The 21,298-nt window shown below is 48.1% G+C and overlaps 1 protein-coding gene across 2 annotated transcripts in view; it reads right to left on the bottom strand.

Moving 5' to 3' along the window:
* Nucleotides 1–21,298, bottom strand: part of TCF20 (transcription factor 20) — a 102,215-nt gene that overhangs the window by 35,235 nt on the left and 45,682 nt on the right. For both annotated transcript variants that reach the window (XM_045780146.2, XM_045780148.2), the window contains exon 2: nucleotides 13,673–19,363. In XM_045780146.2, coding sequence (XP_045636102.2) covers nucleotides 13,673–19,327 — 5,655 coding nt within the window. In that variant the 5' untranslated portion in view covers nucleotides 19,328–19,363. The remainder of the gene's footprint in view (nucleotides 1–13,672; nucleotides 19,364–21,298) is intronic.

Here is a 21,298-nt window from a genome sequence, read left to right as displayed (position 1 = left end):
GACTGAACATGCAGCATCCCAGGTGTTTCGTATCCCCAAGAAAAGTTTAAGAACTCTTGGCTCGATCCAGCTTCATGGATATGGACATTTTCTTCTTTATTTTCTATTTTAGAGGCTTAACCCAGAGTACAAGATACTCAGCAAAAGGCTAATCTTAACTTCAACAGAGAAAGAAAATGGAAACTTGTAACTGACATGACCAAGATTAGAGATCTTGACCAAATTCAACGTCCAATTGGAGGACCACCTCCTCCACCTCCAATTTTTAAATGACAATTGACTGTTAAGACTGATTTTATTTTATCCCTTAAAACAACCTGGTAGGGTAGTCCAGTTATTATCTCCACTTTAAGGGTTAAAAAATTGGGCCAGGAAAGGCTCAATGACTTGCCTACCATTACAATTTCCAAGTAGCCAATCTTGATGAATAATTCAAGGATAAAATGAGACCTACAAGACTCAGTAACCATGACCCCTTTCAAAGACCTTCGGTTGGGTAAATACAAGAGCCCCTTTTGCTCTTCCTGTGGCCCTCCTGCTCCGGCAGCCGGGTCAGTGCACAGTGGTCATGCGATAAAAGGTGGCTCCATCACATGGGTTGTTCTTCAGGTCTAGGTTACAAAGGCAACACACACGGGATGGCGTTAGCAAAGTTATTTAAACTATTTGAAAATATATCAGTGCCTATGGCATTTCAGAATTCCCAAGTCAAATTAAAGAGCTAAAGGCAACAACTGGTGTTTGCTGGTGGTCTCAGAGCCTTTGAGGGCCCAGGTGTGTGTGTGTGTGTGTGTGTGTGTGTGTGTGTGTGTGTGTGTGTGTGTGTGTGTGAAAGAGACAGAGAGAGAGAGAGAGAGAGAGAGATTTCCTGGGGCTCTCTACCGTTAATCTGGAAGTTAATTCTGAGAGAGAGAGAGATATTGATTGATTTCCTGGGGTTCTCTACCGTTAATCTGGAAGTTGATTCTGAATGTAGTCTCCTAAAACTCACCAACAAAATCTTATTGGCATATTCACTATAGATGGCACTCTTTTTTTTTTCCCAGAGCAGGGGGTGGGATGCAGTGGGTCTGGGAGAATGGAGAATGGAGTTCCCTTGCTGGAGAGAGGACAGCCCTGAAGTGACTCGCTCTCATGAAGAAAGGGTGTCTGCAGCACTGGAAAGGCCGGCCCTGCCAGGAGGCGAAGCTGAAGCAACAGCAGTTTATGAAGACACCCCCCCCACAACCACACAACCACACGGCTGCCTCTCACAGTGCTCCCCACCTCTACTGTGGGTGCTCAGCATACAACCCCAGCCGGACACGTCACCACGGAGCAGAGTCCTCCCTCGGACAGCGCCCAGCCCCCAGCGGGTGTGCGACTACTACCGCCTGCTTGTGGCCACCTGTGAGGGGCAGGAGCATGCGAGAGCCCGGCGAAGGGGCTGCTCAGAGTAGAGAATGAAGAGGTGCTCCTAGTGGACCGTGGGTGTCCGAGGGCACGAGGGAAGGGCCTGGAAAGGAGGAAGATGTGGATCTTGACGTGTGCCTACTTCTCTCCCACTCACTCTTCAAACTCCCCAAGTCACTCTGACCTGGCAGGTCTGAGCGCCCCAGGAGCCTACCTGACTCAAGTCAGGTGCAGCTCCTCGGTGCCTGCGCGGACCCCACACCCTCACAGCACCTACACAAGGGATGGTCTAAGCGAAGCTAGGGCTGCCCTCAGCTGCAAGGAACCATCACAATTCCTTAATCCTGAAATGGTCTTACTTCACTTGGACGTCTAAGAGGCGTCTCAGACTTAACATGAACACAACACACCCGATTTCCCCCACCAAACCTGTTCCTCCTCCAGGCTTTCCAGTTTCAAGAGATGGCACCCCATTCGTCCCGTTGCTCTGTTGCTACCCCTGCTCACACAGGCCACAGGGACCCGCTCCTGCGGACCTCCCCAACCCCATTACCCGCTCTCCGCACCCAGTACTGCCTCACCACGCTGCTTTTTCTGTCCCTCAAATCCACCAAGCTCGGTTCTCCCCTGACAACCCCGGATGCTCTAAAATGCCTTCTGATCTCAAAGGCTGGCTCGTTATAGCACTCCCACCTCAGCCCCTCAGGGCGATTTACCTGGACCCCCAATCTAAAGCAGCTACCCCAGGGGCTGGGTGGCTCAGTTGGTGAAGTGTCCAACTCTTGATTTCGGCTCAGGTCATGATCTCAGGGTCATGAGATCGAGCCCTATGTCAGGCTCCACCCTGGGTGTGGAGCCTGCTTACAATCTTTTCTCTCCCTCTCCACTTGCACTCTCTCTCTAAAATAATAATAATAATAATAATAATAATAATAATAATAATAATAATAATAATAATAAAGCAGCTACCCAATCACGGTCTATCACACTGTCTTATTTTAACTATGTGCACAGATTTGCTCCTGGCACATAACCCTGGCTGCACGGACAAGGGGAGGGTGCTAGTAAACCAGGACTGCAAGCCCGCGCTGGCATGGCCACACTTGGGTTTTAGAAACATCATTTCAGAGCACAGGACAGACCAAAGGGGCTCAAAGTAAAGGGTAGGGAGACCAATCATGATGCTACAGTGATGAGAAAAGATGATGGTCTGGACCGGGGGAGGGAGGTGGTGACAATGAAGATATGAGAGAGATCTGGATTATTTCATTAATAAAAACAACGGGATATTGTGAGTGCCTGGAAAGGAGTAACAGAGGAGGGGAGAGAGGAGTCTAGGATGGCTCTAAGGTGTTTGTTTGGGGCACAGGACAGCATGGAACCAGGCAGGGGGACACTGGTGTCTGTGTATCCTGGTTTAGAGTGAGGACGCTGGCAGGGGGATAGACAGCTCTCAAACTTGAGTTCTAAGTGCCATTAGGTGATGTTCACATTCAGAAACTGTTCTCCCTTCTGAGCCAAAGTTGAGGCTGTCCTTTAGACGGTTGGGCTGGGATAATCACCACCAGCAGTAGGACCCTAAGGTGACTGCCCTCTGGATGTCATGTGTTTGTCTCAAGGGGCACACACTGAGACACACGCACAACAAAACCTCACACAGATGCTGTCTACTGAGGGCAGAGCCCGTGGCAATGGTTCCCAGCATGCTGCGCCCCACAAAGAACTACTGGGGTGAACAGTTAAGACTGGTCATCCATCTCCTGCCCATTAATGTTTTCCCAGAAACAATAAAGCAGCGGATGGAAAAAAGCTGTCACTCAGTCTCATTACCAAAACACATTTTCACTCCTCTCTCCAATTCTTTCATGCAAAGATTAAAATTCTAACCAGTATTTTCATAACTGATTTTCAATTATGTTTTAAAACAAGTACTTTAAGTGGTATCCAAAGGCCTACCTCCTACCACTAAACATCTGTTGCTCCTTACACGTCTCCTGAGAGAGCCTGCTAGTCACAGGTTCCCTCCGCACTGCACTGAGCCGCCATGTGTCAGGCACCACGGTGGGCTCGGCTGGGAGAACAGTCACAATACATGGTGCTAAGTGGCACAACAGGTGTAATGGGAGTGCTGGAGACTTGCTGTCTGGGGAACCAGGTGACAGGTGAGCTGGTCTTTTTAAATGTGCTTTTCATGAACAACACTGTTTAAAATGCCCAGGCCTGCTGGGAGGTGCAAAGTCTTGTTTCGGCAAACAAATATATTATTTTTGAGGGGTTGCCTTTTCAAAGCATTAATATATTTTGATTTCTTCCAGAGGGAGCTCCACCTAGGAAACAAGCAAAGAGAACCAACTGGCAACTCTCCTGTTGCTTATGTTAATGCACTACTATCCCACCAACTCAGCTTTAAGTAGTTTTTGAACAACAAAACCAACCTGCAAGAGAACCAAAGCCCTATGCCTGACATCCGTCTCAACCAACATTTAAACTTCACAGAGTTTTTGAAGTCTAGAACCAGCTGGCATCTCCACGGAGCCAGTCACAAGGAGTATGCCTGCGAATTAAAAGAACATAGACATTTTACTAGAAACTCTTCCAGTGGTCGCTTAGTGAAAACACGTAAGAAGTGAAATGCCTCCAAAGCTGATGTCACTGCAGCTGGGTCCCACTTCCAATCTTGAAGTTTGTTCTTGCAGACGGAAACTGTCATTGTGTTGACCTTGGTCCCATGCATCTGCTTACGTGGCAGCTCTTCGGTGCTATTCTCATAAGGCACATTCCTTGACAGCAGGCTGCTGCCAACATATTCAAATGAAGTGTCAGCTCCTAAGTGCATACGGCCAAAATCACTCCACTGTACCTGGCTTACTGGGACAGGGTCATACAGGGCTGAGTTCTTTCTCCTCGGCTTGATTTCTACCCAATAAGCTTAATGACAGGGACGCATCTCCACTAAAACACGTGAGGACACCTTCTAGGACTGACACCAGCTTACAGCACTTACTTCCTTTAAAACCACCTCAGCTTAAAAGTCTCTAGGAAACGTTTAGCGCCCACCAAGGAAGCTACCTGATCTCCAGCAAAGTTAATTTTACCCCGAACAGTCCTCTGTCACCGTCCTATTTATAGATGAGAAAACTTTATCTAAGAGCTCTCCAAATGCCTCATTTAGGCGGCACTCCTGAAGAAAGCGCTTCCCATACATCCACATTTTCTAGATAACTGAGTTATTCAGACTCAGGAAATTATGCGCAGAAAAATGACAAATTGAAGAGAAACATTAAAATTAATAGGGAACAGCAGCAATATCACTAATACAAGAAATAAAATTTAAAGGAAAAAATTTAAAATACATCTAATGTTGCTGAGGTTATAGTGGGCCCGCGTGTATCTGTGGGTGCCTGTAGCTCTGTATGACGCTTTTTGGTTAAACCACAAGATGATGCCTATCAAAACCCGTAACATATTCACATTTTTTGATTTAGCAGTTTAACATCTGGAGATTTTCCCTCAACTAAAACTCCATATATAGAAATGTTTACCGCTGCATAAAAAAATAAAGTAACCGGAAGCCTCAATGGCTAACGGTGCAGGAGTATTTGGCTAAATTACATTACACACATATTAAAATAAAACATATAAGTTACCATGCAAGTTAAAATTACAAAATTAAGTGAAAAAAGCAATACAGCCTTGTATCTCTAGTTAATGGCAGAGACTCTCTGGGTGTGGATCCTGGACTCAGTTATCTAGGAGGAAGCCCGCCTCAGAGGGTTGCTTTGAGGTTTAAACGCGAGAATTCGTGCACAGTGCTTGGGAAGTACTCAATCCATGTTAGCAATTGCTACTACACTATTATTACATCTAGTAAAACAAGCACATGGACAAAATCTAGAAAAGAGACACATTTACTGAGTTACCAGGATTGTGGCTTTTACCTACAGTTCTAGTAGTTTTACGGTATGAGTAACACTGTCATCATTCACTCTTATGTGAACAATATGTAATTCCCTCACAAAAGGTATCTTAACTTTTAAGGAATCAGGAGTTAAGACTAAGCCTCAAGCCCACAGACGTGCCTGGCGCCCCTCTAAACCTAAAGTCTGTTAAGCCTGCTCTTCTGTCCTTTCCTGGTTTCCTGTTGCTTCCTGTGAGTGGAACGGTCTCAGACCCTCCAAAAATAAGTATCCGTGCATAGTGACCACCTGAACTTCAGAACCCATCTGACCTCAAGGTAAAGTGCACGCACTTTGTCTAGTCTCAGTTCAACACACAGAGGCCTGAGGCTACATCCTGGAACTCTAAGAAAATGGGGTGAACCGTGCACAACAGAGCTTTTTCCAGGCCCCAAAAAGTAATGTTTCATATCAGCTCTTTCTCACCATAATTAAATGCAATTTGGTAGTCTACTGTATTGTCAATAATGTCAATATCTTGAAAAATTATTAGAAAACCAAAAATAGCAAATGACCTCTTCTGTGCCCCCTTCCGTTCCCAACCATATTATAGGCAATAATTACAATGGTAGCTTAATGTCTTTGATACCTTTTCAGAGTTCTCTATGTGGGATTAAAAAAAAAAAAAAAAAAGACACAGATCTCATGATTTCCTATTTCCTCCCACTTTCTTGCAACCCGGATTAAGTTTCCTGCTTTTACATTTATGCAGAAAGCTAAATAAAAACCAGCCAGTCCTTATGAGAAGTACTGTACTAGATAGAGACCCAGAGGGCTGACGACCTGAACATGCAGATTCAGTGGGGCTGCTTTCACACCTAGTAGTTTCTTCTGCCCGCTACACATTAGCTGCAAAACGAAGGTCTCCCTTCTCTTCCTCAATCCCCTCTTGCTGTTACTGGGGTCTTACTCAGCCCACTCCATTGGCCAACCTCTCCACTGAACGGGAAGCCTCGGCTTTAGTCCTCACTTCCCTTTACCTGCCACACCTAATTGGTTTCTGGATTCTATTGACTTTAAATTCCAAAAACGGTCCTAGTACCTGTCCACTCCTTCCGATTCCCTTCTCTGCCCCTTCTTCAGCCCTTATCATCTCTAGAGAGATCAGTGCCACAGCCTCTCAACCAGTGGGCCTGCTTCTTCCCTCTCCTCGCATCTCTCCTGAGTTGCCTAAGACACAAACCTGATTGTGTGATATTACACGCTCAGAACTGCTGGTGGTTTCCCAGTGCCCATAAATCAAAGGCTCAATCCTTAGACTATAAGAGAGCCCTCTGCAGTCCCCACCTATGTTATTAGCTATTTTGGGGGGGGAGGGGAGGAGGTGGAGTGTGGTTGCTCTGAATCATTCTATGAATTCTTAATTATTTTGGATCTCCCTTACAGCACTGACCCATCAAAAATGTTTACTTAAAAAATAACTTTATTACTGGGTAGACTCTTTACTTTGGCCTTACGTAATCACTATCGAAAAATGACCAACTCACAAGAACATTAATGCTTTTACTTAACGTGCCAGGCAGACTTTATTCCCTTCCTTCTGCCTCCTCTCCTTTGAACGATCTAACTCCTGAGAATGTCTGTGGGCTGCTGCTAGATCATAAGACACTAATTAACGCTGCACCCCTAAATACCACACACACCCTGCTCCCCACAAACTTGAGTTTCCCGTAAGAGTAAAAATGAAAAGAAAATGGTTGTTTCCTATGCAGGGCAACTTCCCTTCATGGGAAGAAGCGCTAGTCACGCGGGCACGGAACGACACATGAACTACAGCCCGCTAAGTGAGCGAACAGGAACCCATCTTCACTAGAACACGTGAGGATACCACCCCAGGGCAGACACAGTCCCACAGCACCTGCCCAACATTTCTCTATGTACCTTCCAAAGAGTCACTCATGCTCCTAAGAACTTTCCTTACAATGGGCACTATCAGTTTCCATATTTTATAATCAAGAAGGTAAAGCACAGAGGCTAAGAGCCTTGAGCAAGTGACCAGCTAGGAAATGCCAAGTGCTGGAATTCATACGAAGCAGTGTGACTCCAGGACTCTCACCCAACCCCCACCTCCCCAGCTGCTGAGCGGAATGGCCAAGGCAGAATGGTGAGGAGGATCTCTGAGGGCACAATTAAGCTGAACGGATTTTCCCTTATCGGACTTCTTTTCAATAAATGGGAAGATGGGAAGAAATTGGCCTGCAGTTGGTGGCCTTCAGGGTCCTACAAAATTGGCCTTGGATTGGGGCAAGAGGTTAGGGCAGGGGGTGGGGGGAAGCTCCATTTTTTTTTTTTTTTAAGATTTTATTTTTATTTATTCGACAGAGATAGAGACAGCCAGCGAGAGAGGGAACACAAGCAGGGGGAGTGGGAGAGGAAGAAGCAGGCTCCCAGCGGAGGAGCCTGATGTGGGGCTCGATCCCAGAACGCCGGGACCACGCCCTGAGCCGAAGACAGATGCCCAACCGCTGTGCCACCCAGGCGCCCCAAGCTCCATTTTTCTCAACAGTATGGAATAAAGGAAGTATTAAGTCCTGGAAAATTTAAGCTCTCATGCAGGAATTGTGTGGCAAGGCGTCACTTTCTGCGCGAATCACATAAACCTTCCAGACAAGGTCCAGGAGCCTTGCTGCCAAGTGCTGTTCCTCACACACCAGCCATGGGACTTGAGGCCAAGGCTCCCCGACCGGTGAAGGGAGCTAGGGGCCCTTACAGCATTCTAACTGCAGATTTGTACTGGTTTTCTAGCAAGGACTCAGACAGCTCTTGAACTGAACTGCACACCTACTTGTGCATGCTATTTGATCATGTTAGCCCTTTTAACACCTTAGCAGTAGCTAGTGTAACACCTCAGGGATGAATTATGTGGCCTAGTATATACAGTAACCTGCCAATATTCCTGTTTATGGTCCTTTACCTTGAGCATTTTCAGTCTATCCCTTACAAGGTTTTGTTTTTTTGAGCGAAAGCGTGGGGGAGGGGCGAGGAAGAGTTGCAGAGGGAGAGGGACAGAGAGAATCTTAAGCAGGCTCCATTCCCAGCCTGGCATGAAATCATGAGATCTCAGACCCTGAGATCATGATCCGAGCCGAAATCAAGAGTCGGATGCTTAACTGACTGCACCACCTGGGCGCTCCTCTAAGTTTTATTTTAAAATCAGGTATAAAGCTTCTCTCATCATCCTTCCACCCCTAAAAGAAAGAAAGAAATAGACTGTAGGAAAACTCTTTCAATTTGTCACAATCTATTCTGTAACATTATATAAGCAATAAAATTCCAAAACTGCACATTTCATGATATTCCTTAGAATTTAGAAAAACCAAATCCTGAGAGGAAATGACCCTTTTCTCTGGAGGTTTAGTCTCAAGGTCTCATGCAGCGATATAAAAGGGAGAGCATACAGGTAGTGTTAAGAAAAACAGGTAATAAGATAATCCTACAACTCTGTGCTACTTGCTGAAAGTCACGGGAACAGAGGGATGAATGAACCCTGGAATGTGTTAATACGGTCAGGCTGGGACAGCAGTGTGAGCTGCGGCAACAAAGATCAAGTGACAGCCTCCAGAGGGGACTGGAGAAGAAAGAGTGTAAGGAAGCCAGAGGAGGGGACAGGGAGGAAGGGTGAGGAGAGGGTACAGGGGAGGGTCAGTCACTGCGGGGCATGTGTGTCTGGTGAGTCAAAAGCAGAGACCAGGAGCTTACGTGGGAAGGCTTCAGCAGGACCTCGGCGGGAGGCAGTATCCTTGGGTGGGCGGTGGCCCACTATTAACTTAGGGAGCACAGATGGAAATTCAGGGGGTACACAGGATAATGCATTTCACACATAACCAGAGAGGCTAAATGATCTGTTTTTACATGCAGTTTAACATGCAGTTACATTTTCATAATATCATTGATATATTAATACTTTTACACTTGTCAATTCAGGTTTTTTGTCACAGTTTAAAGTAAATTAGAGATGGAGGACGGATCTATTTAAACTTATATTAAAAATAAACTTTGGGGTGCCTGGCTGGCTCAGTCAGAAGAGCATGTGGCTCTTGATCTCAGGGTCGTGAGTTTGAGCCCCACGCTGGGTGTAGAGACTAAATACAGAAAGCTTGGGGAAAAAAATTTCAAATATAATCTTCGATATACTGATCAAAAGAAAATTAACCCAAATCCAGTTAACATACACAAATTCCCATGGAGGTTGTTAGGAATCTGTTTGGAAGGGGAGCTGTCAGCCCAGGTGGTGGTGGAAGGAAGGCAAGGGAATAAACACAGGCCGGCTCTCCTGAGAGCAGAGGACACTAGAGATCCATGTCTGCCACCACAACCCTGAACCCTGAAGGCCTTCACATTCCTAAATGTACCAAACATGACTTTTATAAACCAAGTTATATGTATGTCTGTTTAGAGGCAAGTGCCTCTATCACACTATTCACATCAGATCAGAGTCACTGTGGGCTCACATACACAATCAGACCAAGATAAATAAGCAGAGGTCAAAATCAGACAAAACCGAAGAGGGCTGTGCAGAAATGAATGGATTAAGTCCCACCCTCAGAAAAGGAAGGAGAGCGAAGGCCATCTGCTTGAACAGGAATGTTCTAGTTTTCCGCAATTTTCACAGGACACTTATAGGGAGGGAGCTACTGTCTCTCGAGGACTTCATATTATTTTATTATAATATCATGCTTGTTAAAACACCTGATAAATACACGGGCCAAAATGGATCTCTAATGAAATATATGTGGCCTTATCTCAACATGATAGGATTGGGAGCGCTTGTTAAGAGGACTGAAATTGAAAGCATCTGCTAAAACCTAAGATAAAACTAGACTCAAAGTGGCCTTGACAAAATGAAACAGCATCTATCAAATTAGAGAAGGCAAGTTAGTGTAATTTTCATTTGTTCTCAAGTACATCAGGAAAAGGAGAATATAAAATGGGAAAATAAAACAGAAAAAGATCTTGCAGTCATAGTGGAACATCAGTCAGCTCAAAAAGCCAAAGTAGCATTTTTTGAACTATTTTAAAAATAAACGCATCCCTGGGCTATATACCACCTGAACATGTGTCACTAAAGCCAAGTCATCCTTTATTCTGAGGGTAATGGGGTGGCACTGTCTTCCCTTCCCATCTCACTGGGTGGCTTGTGGGAATAAAACAGACGTGCGAGGGTACTCAGAAATTAAATTCAATATACAAAGCTAGCATTCTATTCTAAAACAGGGAGGTTACATAAACAGAATGGAATCAAGGGAAGAGAAAGTTGAGTGTTTTTAAAGGGCACTGGCATCGTGTGAGTACAATATAAGGAAGTAAATGTAAAGCTACAGTATGAAATTTATTTAAGATTTGTCATGAAACTAATATAATGTTATATGTCAATTATATCCCGATTGAAAAAAAAGACTGGTCAGCTGTTTGGGTTCTAAAACCTGTTATTAAAAGAGAAGGTGGCATTTGCAGCCCTGGTGGAGCCACAAGAGAACCCAAAAATCTAGTTTAGAGCCTCTACTAAATAGAAGCAGCCTAGGGACAAAAACATCTGCTTTTATGTCTTTCACCTTTGAATAAAACATTCCAACTTTTTATCCCTTAGAACATACGATTAATTTGAAGTACTTCTGAAACATCTGAGGCTGAAATTAGTATTTTAAAAAACAAAAGACACTTTCAATATTCTCTGCCTAAATTGCTTCATGTTATCTTAACCACCTAGTCGGTGACGTGGGGGGGGAGGGGACGGGCAAGAGAGAATGATTTATCATACTCAGCATTATCTGTTCTAATTATAACATGCCAGATTTTACTTTGGGATCAAAGCTGACAAGTAGTAAGCTGAACTGTCACTTTCTGAAGACAGAGATTCCCTATTAGGAATTTTAAAAGGCGGCCTGTGGGTCACCAACCTTTCTGGGACAGAAGGACCACCTGTGGCTCAGCGTGGTCCCATCATTCTCAGGTGCCTTCTACTCCTAGACCTGGATTGAGACACAGGATTTAGGGATCTGCTGGGCAGGAGCTAGCCTGCTATTACTGGTTACCAATTATTGCTACAGAATGTTCAACAGTTTACACACAGAAGTTACTCTGAGAAATATTAATAATATTCTATGTTGAAATAAAGAAAACACTGGCAGATGGGGCAGGGACACACACCTAAAATAACAAATAAACAAAACAAACCACTAAATATGGCAGGCAGGCCACCAACTGGAGCAAGACAATGACTGATAGATTAGGGAGTACTCAGAATTGACTATTTAAAGAATTTTGTACTTCGGGGTCTTAAATGTTATGTCCCTTTAAGACTTTCGCATTGTAAAATGTCACTGTGTCTAAGAAGCAAATCTATTTCAAACCTGGGGATCGGGAGTGACTATGGTGATGGAGAGGGAAGGTGGGAGGAAATAAACTCGTGGTGGGGGAGGGCCTTAAAGGGAAAGCAAGCTCCTCGTGTGACTGAATTAGAATGTTCTAATATAAAAAATATATAAACTTCATATTAATTACATTTTTTTACTGTAGTTTATAGCTTTGACTTCCTTTTTATCAGACACTGTTATAAATTCTGGAGACAATGCAATGACAAAATACAGTGCTTTCAGGGGAAGTGTAGGTGGCGGGCAAACGAACAGTATAGAGTATCCAAGAATACTATGGATCCTGGCTGATACAATCATTCACTATGACTGAAAATCATCAGTATATTTGTCAAGAATGGTAAATGTTAAATATAAATTAACACAAAAACTCTTATATAATTAAGTACCACAGACTGAACATACATTTCCACATCTTTTCTCTTCCCACAAAGATAAAGGGATAAACTTATACGACAACTTCACGAGGACACCAAGAATGGGAAAGGGAACACACACGAGAGATGTCCCCATTTCCGGACGCTGTAAATCAGACAAAGAGGGAGTGACCCAGCAGTCTGAAAGGCACAGAAAGGAATGAGTGCAGTGGAGGGGCCACTAGAACACCAGCCACGGAGTGGCACAGAGCCTGGGAAGCAGGCATCTCAGAAAGTGGGGCCAGAAACCAGGTCATTAGCTCAAATTTTAAGAGGAGTTAGGTCCCTAACCCAGCCCAATTCAAGCAGTTAGCAGTCCCTGCAACAGAGATGTTTAGAGAAGACGTTTTGAGAATATCAGAAATGAAGATAAAAAAATAAAAAGTTGAAAAGAGCGTGGAGAAATTAGAACAAAAAGGCAGAGAGAGAGAGAGAACCCAGGAGAGAAAATGTAAAGACAGAGGATTGATCCAGGAGTTACCTAATTTACAGGATTCCAGAAAGAACTGAGAAAACAGAGGGAAGGAAATTATCCAACAAACAACACACGACAAACTCCCCACGTGGGAGACAGGAGTTTACAGATGGCAAGATGTCCCAGTGGGGGCAGCCCAGTGAGTGAAGAGACCCACCCCAAGGGAAACCAAGAAGATCCTCAAACCCTCCACAGGAGGAAGGCAGTTCACACACTCACACCAAGGACTGAACACCACGCACAGCTCCCGCCCTCAACTGCAGCAGCAGAAGCTCGAGGACAAGTCAGGAGCCAGGACTCCAAGACAGCGAGAGAAAATCACTTCAAATCTAGAATTCTATACTCAACCTCAAGTAAACACGAGGATGGGATAGAGACATACTCTCCTCAAAGTATTTATCCCACACACCCTTCTCGGGAAACTCCTCGGGGATGACGCGCTGCATTAAACGAGGGCGCAGACCAAGAACGGCAAAGACACGGGGTTCAGGAAACGGCGCTCCCTGGAGGAAAGAAGGGAGTGACGACGATGACAACACCCCAGGCGAACAGCTATGCAACCGACCGAAAGAACGAACATCCTGCTGTCGGGTGTGGATTAGAGAGATGTGGTCTGAGAAAAGCCATAACAACATGAATTAATAATCCTAGAGAAATGAAGAGTTTTAGAAGAAAGGAAAGAGAATCATAGCATACTTTGTATTACAGAGTCAGGTGTTGAAATATGGGGGGAAAGGATCAATAAATAAAACAAATAGCAGCAAAACAGAGGAAAGCGCAGAGCACTTGGCTGGCGGGCTCGAGCAGAGACGCTCCCCTCGCTACGCGGTGCTGCACCGACACGACTCCGCCCCTACGCACCCGTATTACTGATAAAAAATACAAGTTAAACACATCTTCCAAATTACTTCATTTTCTGTCCCTCATGTGGGCCTACGGGCTCTAATCTGGAGGAATTACCACGTGGTGCAGAAGAATAAACGGCAAGGCTGGACCGAGGAAAGGAAAGAGCGGAACCCGCAGGAAGGTTAGAGCGAGCCCGGGAGGGGACTCCCTACTCACCATCTCTCTGGCTATTTCCAGCGCCTCCTGCAGGCCGTAGAGCCTGCCGCAGACCAGGTAGATTCCATTGGCCCAGAGAATACAACCCTCATGGACCCAAAATTCATTGCTGTCAAGAGGTAGTTCAGGGATTTGTAACTCCAGCTCGGGGCCACCTTCTGAAGTGGTGGGCACGGAGGGCTTTGAGTCCAAAGCAGTCTTTTCGCTGCTGCCCTCGGCGGTGGCTTTCTTACAGGGGAGCCCCCGGGACAGGGACCGAGGGCCTCCGCCGCAGTCTTCCGAGCGGTGTCGCCGCTTAAACCTGGGGTGGGCGGCCAGGCTCCTCTGCTCCTTCTGCTGCTGCTGCTCGTCCTCCTCCTCAGTGTCCGTCTTGGAGCCGTTCGAAGCGCTTTTGTGCCGTACCTTCACTTTGCTCTGCGTCTCCGTGGCCCGCTTGGGAGGCGGGTTCTTCGGGAGAGTGGCTGCATAATCTTGCGGATAAAAGGGTCCAAAGAGGTCGCCCATGTTCCGGTAACTGGCCCACTTGCCACACAGACAGCAAACCAGGTGCCCCATAACAGAAGACTCTGTTACAACAGGGCCCTGCAGCATGAAGGACGAAGCTGGGAGCGCCTTGCTTTCAGTGCTGCTGGGTGGCGGGGTCAGAGACCGCTGACCCTTCCGACCCCTCACCAATTTGGTCTGTTCTTCTTCTTCAGCATTGATGATTGTACAAACGGCTCCAAGTTCACACTTATTTACTACATGGATGTAAGGGAAAAAAGACTTGTTCTTGGCATCAGTTTTATCCAGTGGCTGGGTGGCATACTTTAGTTTGATCTCGGGTTCTTGGGGTTCCACGATGGGAACTGCTTGTTTGGTTTTCCGCTTCCTTGGCTGTGCCCCAGGCTTCCTTCTCTCCCGCCTTTGCCTCTGCTTTTTTGGCTTTGGCTCTCCATCTGCAGAAGCTTCTGGTATCTGAGGGGGCTGAGGGGGTGGAGGCGGTGGCTGCTGTTTCTTTTGCTTGTTCACACTACCAATGGGTCTCCCCTTCTTCTTTCCTGATGGGAAGTACCCCTTCGGGGGGAAGCCCTCTTGTTTGGGGGAAATCGTCACTGTATCATTCTCTTTCTCTTCAGCCTTGGGGTTTGCCTCAGGGGCCGACACGCCCGCTGGAGGTACATTCTTTGAGTCAGAAAAGATTAAAGGTGCCGTCCCACCAAGGGAACCATCTGGTCTCCCCTGGTTACTCCCAGGCTTCTGTGAGGTCGCAGATGTCATGGTACCAGGGGGGTCCTTTCCAGCAGTGAGCGTGTCTGGGTGTGTCTCGGTCTTCACTTTGTCGTCCCCACTGCCACGCCACTCCTCTGAAGACCGTGGCAGGGGCTTTTCTATGCTCAACTCCTGGCTTGTTGGACAGACTAGGTCAGATACCAGCTCACCTTTTCTCTTCTCCATCTCGGCATCCTGAACGGCAACGCTCCCACCTTCGGGAGGGCCGCTCTTCAAAGACAGTATGTCATCGAGAGTAACCGTGTCTCCCCCGGCCTCCGCGCTGTTCGAGGATGCACTCCTCCTAATATTTGGGGACGTGATCTTCTGCACGATAGCTTCCAATTTCAACCCCCGGCCTTTCCGGGGGGGCAGTATTTTGGTCTTAGCAGGACTTGTGAGGGTAACAGCAGGGCAGTTTCTACTGTCTGGACTTGGAAGGTCCTTGGAGGATTCTCTCTTAGGGACAGATTTGACATCCTGACTGTGAGAAAGATGCGCATAGGAATTGAATGCTCTATCGGCGCCTTCTTTTGGTGGGTGAAGGAGGCGCCCTTTATCTTCGGTGTTACTGTTCTTCACATCTTGTGACTGCCTCTTGCTGGGAATGGGAGAGATAAAGGAACGCACCCGCCTTCGCATGATTAGGGGGTTTTGAGAGGAATGATCCTCTTGGCCTGGAAGCCTGAGCATAACGTTACTGGGTTTGGATGACTGGGACGTGTCGGCGAGCCCGTGTCCGTCGGCCTCATGGGGCGGCCCATACCTCTTCTGATTGGACATTCCCGGAGGACCGCTGCTTTTGGCCGGAGAAGTCTGCCGGGAAAGATCCCAACAAGATTCCTGTTGTAACTTCTGAGAGCCATGCTTCAATTCGATGCCTTTGTTAGACAGACCATCAGTGGACATGAGGCAGCGCCCCCCTTCCTGACCGCTGGGGTCATGGTAAGTCCCCATGGGTGGGCCATACATCATACCATCTTTGTCGTTTTTCAGAGGGCTCCGCACTCTGTCAAGAAACTGCTGCTGCCTTGGGCTCTTCCGTGGTCCCTCCTGCCTGTGCTGTGCTGCAGCGATCACTCCCTGAGCAGAACTGCTGCTCCAGTCTTTATATTCCTCTTGTTGCTGTTGGTACATCTGTCTCTTATAATGGAGCTGAGAATTCAAACCTGCACTGGGGTCCCCGTAAGCATGAGCCCGAGTGTTTGTGTGGTAAGCAGAGGCCAGGCTTTCTGAGTTGGGAGAGAAAGGAGCGTGTAAAGAACTCCGGTTGGCCCTCTCTGAAAAGGTCATGTGCGGGTTCATGTGATGAGGGTCTCCCCCTGGGCCTCTGCTTCTCCCAGGAGACATCTTCAGTTTTTCTGAGAAGTCATGATACTGCGAAGGGGACCGACCTCTCATGCCCTCCCGACCACCGACTCTGCCAGGGACCCGCCGCATTGGCGTGGGTCTGCTGTCTTGGGGGCCATAGTCTGAGATGGAATCGTGGGCTGCTCCAGGGCTGGCATTGCCTCGGTAAGACTCGTGCTTGATGCTAGCAGGATGGCAGTGGTCTCCGGATTTCTTGTTGTTGAAACTAGCTTGGGATTTGGATTGTTCGAAGTCTTCCTCCTTTATCTGCCCACTCTGGGATTTCAGCTTTGTTTCCATGGATACCAACCCACCTGGAAGAATGACCGACTGACTTAAACTTGGATTGAGCCGTTCACTCCTCCCAAGTCTGGTGTCAGCACCCATGTGTCCCAGTGAGTGAGCCCCTGGGTCCCTGACAATCTGTCTTAGTGGAGAAATATCACAGATCACTGATCTTCTTTCAGAGAGGGAACCCCCGGGCTCATGGGCCGATGACTGAGGCTCTATTTCAAACTTTCTGGGAATCGGATAGTCAGCCAAATTGATCTGTTTCATTTCTGGAGCCGTGCTGCTTGACTTCCTTTCCCAAGGGCCCCAGTGTGGGTTTTCTAATAGGGACCCAATGCTTTTGTTCAAAAGGCCCCTGCTAGCTAACTCATTGGTCTGACTGACTAAGACGTTAGGCCTCGTGGCTCCTTCCAGGCCCCCAGCCACGCCCTGATGCTCCTGAGTACTCCTAGAGTATCTCCTGTCAGGGTGGTGGTGGTAACCCTGAAGCACTTCCTGCAGGAGGCTGGGGAACTTCTCATTTCTCCCCTTACGCTCCCCGTGGCCAGTGAAATCCCCCTTATCTTGTCCTGTAGGATACTGAGGGAAGCTACTGACATTTCTTGGCATGGCTGACCCGAAACTGTCTTTGTAACTGTAGCGCAGGCTTCCAGGAGATTTGCTGGGCTCACTCCTGCCTATAAAACCAGGGCCCACCGCAGAATGCCCGCCCTGGCCGTTTCCCTCTCCATTGTGGTTGGAGTTATTATCTACATTCTTGCTTCCTTTGCTCCCTCCCCCTGGGGGTTCTGGCTGTGGGACTGAGGGGTGACTGGTTTCCTTGGCCCCTCCGGCGCTGGGTGGCCTCTGGGGGGCTGCGGGATCATCCTCTTGGGAGCCTTTATCTTGTCCACCAGGCTTTTCTACCCGACCTGTCATGGCTTCCCGGGAGACAATCACCCCAACTGTCTTCTCATTGACTTTGGGGTTGCCCTCGGACGACAGCGGAGTGTCCTTAGCACCGGGCGAGGCAGCCTCTTCTCTGGCCGCAGGACTGGCACTGAGTCTGGGGGCTTCATTCTGAGTGCCTTGTGCCGGTGAGGAGCCCGCCTTCTCGGAGGCTCCGCCCTTGTAGGTGGTGTCGGAGCTGGTGCTCTGGCCACTTAACTGCCTCACGCGCTCGCCCTGATCCTCGGAGCTGCTGGAGCAGCCTCCGTCCAGCGACTCGGCCATGGGGGACTTCAGCTGTTCTTCAGGCTGCGAGGAGCCTTCGGAGTTTGTGCAGCTGTCTGCTTTCTTCGAAGAGGAGGAGGGCCTCTTGGAGGTCTTCTTCTGAGGTGTCAGGGCATCAGAAAGTAGCATGTGCTGCACAGTATTAGGAAGATTGGCCACTTGAGTACTCAGGGCGCTCAAACTACTCAGCCCGGGATCTGTCAGTCGCTTTTCCGGCACTCCTTCTAGTCCAAACCCTTTGAAGCCTGCAGCATGAGAATTAGGACTGGGCATCATTGAGGGGGTCGGGCTGAGCTGGGGCATTAACTGTAAAATTCTGTTTCTGGAACCCATGGGCACACTGCCCTGCCCACACTGGAGGTTCTCCCCACTCTGCATCAGAGGAGATGGGGTGGAGCTACAGCTCGGAGACTGAACCACAGAGGCCGCTGGGGAAGGGTTCGAGATGGGGCTGAAGTTCTGGTGGAACTGCATGGGGGACCTCACGGGCACCTCCGGCTGGCTGTACTGCCCCACCTGCGCCTGCAGGGGCAGCTTGCCGGCAGCGTTGCTGTACTGCATCACATGCTGAGGGGCGTGCTGCTGCGGCGGCTGGGCCGGCGGCTGCGCCTGCTGCTGCCCCTGCTGCGTCCCTTGGGGCATCTTGGCCTGTTCGAAACTTTTCATAGACTGAGGCTGATAGCTGTAATTGGACTGTGTTCCGTAAGCCTGTGCGTTAGAACCCACGCTGTGTCCCTCATACTGGGAGCCAGCATTCACACTGTAACTGCCATCGTAGCTCTGGCCAGACTGGCTGAAACGCTGCGGGGAAGGGAAGGAGGAGGAGGAGGAGGCGGCGGAGGACTGGTAGTGCTGGCCGAACTGACCCACTCTCAGCTGGTAGCCAGTAGCAGAGGACGGCAGCGTTGAGGGCCGCTGCATTGGCTGCAGATGGGATGAACCAGACGCTGGCTGGCCAGTGGCTTGTGGCAGAGGCTGATGGGACTGGTAGAGCTGCTGCCTCAACTGCTGGACCTGCTGCTGCTGCTGCTGCTGGCTGGAAGCCTGCTGTTGGTACTGAGCACTCCCGGGAGAGAAGGGCCCCGTGTAATCCTGCTGATAATGAGACACACCGCCCAGAGCAGAGTGCTGTGCTTGAAACTGGCCCACGTGCCCCTCGCTCCCATACTGATTGCCGAAGCTGCTCCCCTGGGGGGGTCCGTAGCTCTGCACAGGCCCCGAAGGCCTTCGCTGAGGTGGCTGCGGGGTTCCTGTCGTCACGGGGTCTTTGCTGCCTGCCATGTAGTAAAAGTCTCCGGCCTCTTTCCTGAAACCCTGGTAGCCCTGATGGCCAGAGGTTTCACTAGCCATCGCTGCTGTCGTTGCCGTTCCTCGTCGGCCACCGCCACTGCTGCCGCCGCTGCCGCCACTGCTGCCGCCTGCGCCCCCAAAATTCTGGAACATCTGGGCTTGACGCGGGCTGAACTCTTCTATCCGGGACGAGCCGTGTACTTCCTGCGGGTAGCTCTGCTGGTCTCCGTGGTAACTGCTTTGCTCCCGGAAGGACTGCATACTGTTCAGCAGCACGGCAGCGGGCCAACAGCCCTCCTGGAAATGGAAGAGGAGAGAGAAATATCAGACACGCATCTCCTCTGCACACAGAAAATCAAGACTGGGTGATGGAGGGGATACGGTAATTCAGATGCCCAGGTGAAGGGGACGAGCTTGAATTTCATCTCCTTTTATTTCTTATCCTATCCATTTCTGAAAATGCCAATAAGCAGAGAAATGACCTCAAGAGTGAGGCAGAAGTCTACGGGAGTATGAAAAGAAACATTCTGGGTAAATTCAAAATTGGTACAGGAAAAAAAAAATCACACCTCATTATTAAATAAATGAGCCCCCAACATTCAACTGGGCTAAAATATGGGGCTGTGCTATTACTGTTAATTTTTTAAAAACACAGCCATTTTTAAGTCAGTCTTCCAGTTATGCTGGGGAGGGTGAGAAAAAACACTTTCATCTATTTGCTTTCCTGTATTAGCCTGATCGTTGGACTGATGTCTCAAACAATGAGGAGGCAGTCCCGCCCTCCCCAACTTTGAGAAACAGAACTTGCCGGAGAACAGAAATCAGTCTCTGTGTCCAAATGCACATGAGAGCAGGTTTCCTGTAATTACCAACTACCTGTGATGACTGGCGACCCCAGGACACTCAGCTCTTCTCATTATATGGATTCCTTATTGCTGCAGCAATCCACACAGACCCAGGGCTTAACCTCTCTCTTGACATGTAATTGTGTACAAGGCACTCCTCCCTTCAATCATCTCTCCTCGACTCCCAGGGACAAAGGACTAGGCAGCATAGGCCAAAGCAGCAGCGACCATTCTTCCAGATTCTTTCTGGAAGTAGTCTGCAAGAAGTTCCAGCACCTCTAACACCTACATCGTGTTTTATTTGCCAATCTAGTATTCACACAGTTATTATTGGCCATTACTGTGAAAGAGGGACTTGAAACGGTCGCTCTGGAGAACAGTACAAGATATAAAGGAAAATAAAAATTCATCAAGCTAGGACCTAGACTCTTCCCAAAATCATCTGATTGGGTCAATACCTTGCATTACCTTTGCTAATGTAATTAGCATGTAATGTACCACTCCTCTTAGATAATTAATCGGGTAATTTTATTTTGCCTTTTGCCTGGGCCTATCTCCTTCTCAGAGTCAGCTAAGTAAGACGAGCCCAAACTGCTCCAAAAGTCTTTAAAATCCATTACTTAAAAAAGGAATTGAGAGAGGTGCCTGTGTGGCTCAGTCAGTTAAGCATCCAACTCTTGGTTTCAGTTCAGACCATAATATCGGTTGTGAGATCGAGCCCCATGTTGGGCTCCAAGCTGGGCGTGGAGCCTGCTTAAGATTCTCTGTCCCCCTCTCCCTCTGCTTCTCCCCCCACCCCAAAAAGGTTGTGAAATAAGTATGGGTTAGGGTAAGTTAGGAGACAGTTTCCTACAATGACTTACACTAAGCTAGTTTCTTAGTTCCTGCTCAGTGCTAGTGGACAATAAAGTTGCTGGAAGGAAAGTCAGTGATCCCTTTAAAAGGTAAGTTGGATTCCTTATCTCCAAGCCCAATGGGGGCTCCCCATCTCATTCAAGTGAAGCTGCTCTGGGGGTCCCTGTGTCCACCCCATTATCTCCCTGACCTCCCCTGCCACCCTGTGCTCTAGTCCTGCTGTATCCTGCTCCCAAGACCACTAAAGGCATTTCTACAGAGGAATTTTGCCCTAGCCTCCGATGTGCTACCCCTGTAGCAGCATGGTTTGCCCCTCTTACTTCTCTCCAGTCTCTGATCAAATGTCAACTGACTGGTAAGGCCTCCCCTGGCCATCCTATTCAAAACCGCTAACTCCACACCTGAGGCTGGGCTTTCCCCATCTCCCTCCCTACCACTTATTCCCAACAGACACAGATACGCTACCCGTGTGCTATCGTCTCTCCCCCCACGAGAACGTAAACCTTCTAAAGGCCTGAGACTTTGTGCCTAG

The sequence above is a fragment of the Ursus americanus genome, chromosome 17, assembly GCF_024610735.1.
Source record: "Ursus americanus isolate L20-20 chromosome 17, mUrsAme1.1.p, whole genome shotgun sequence".
Lineage (NCBI taxonomy): Eukaryota > Metazoa > Chordata > Mammalia > Carnivora > Ursidae > Ursus > Ursus americanus.
This window is presented reverse-complemented; position numbering and strand designations above follow the sequence as displayed.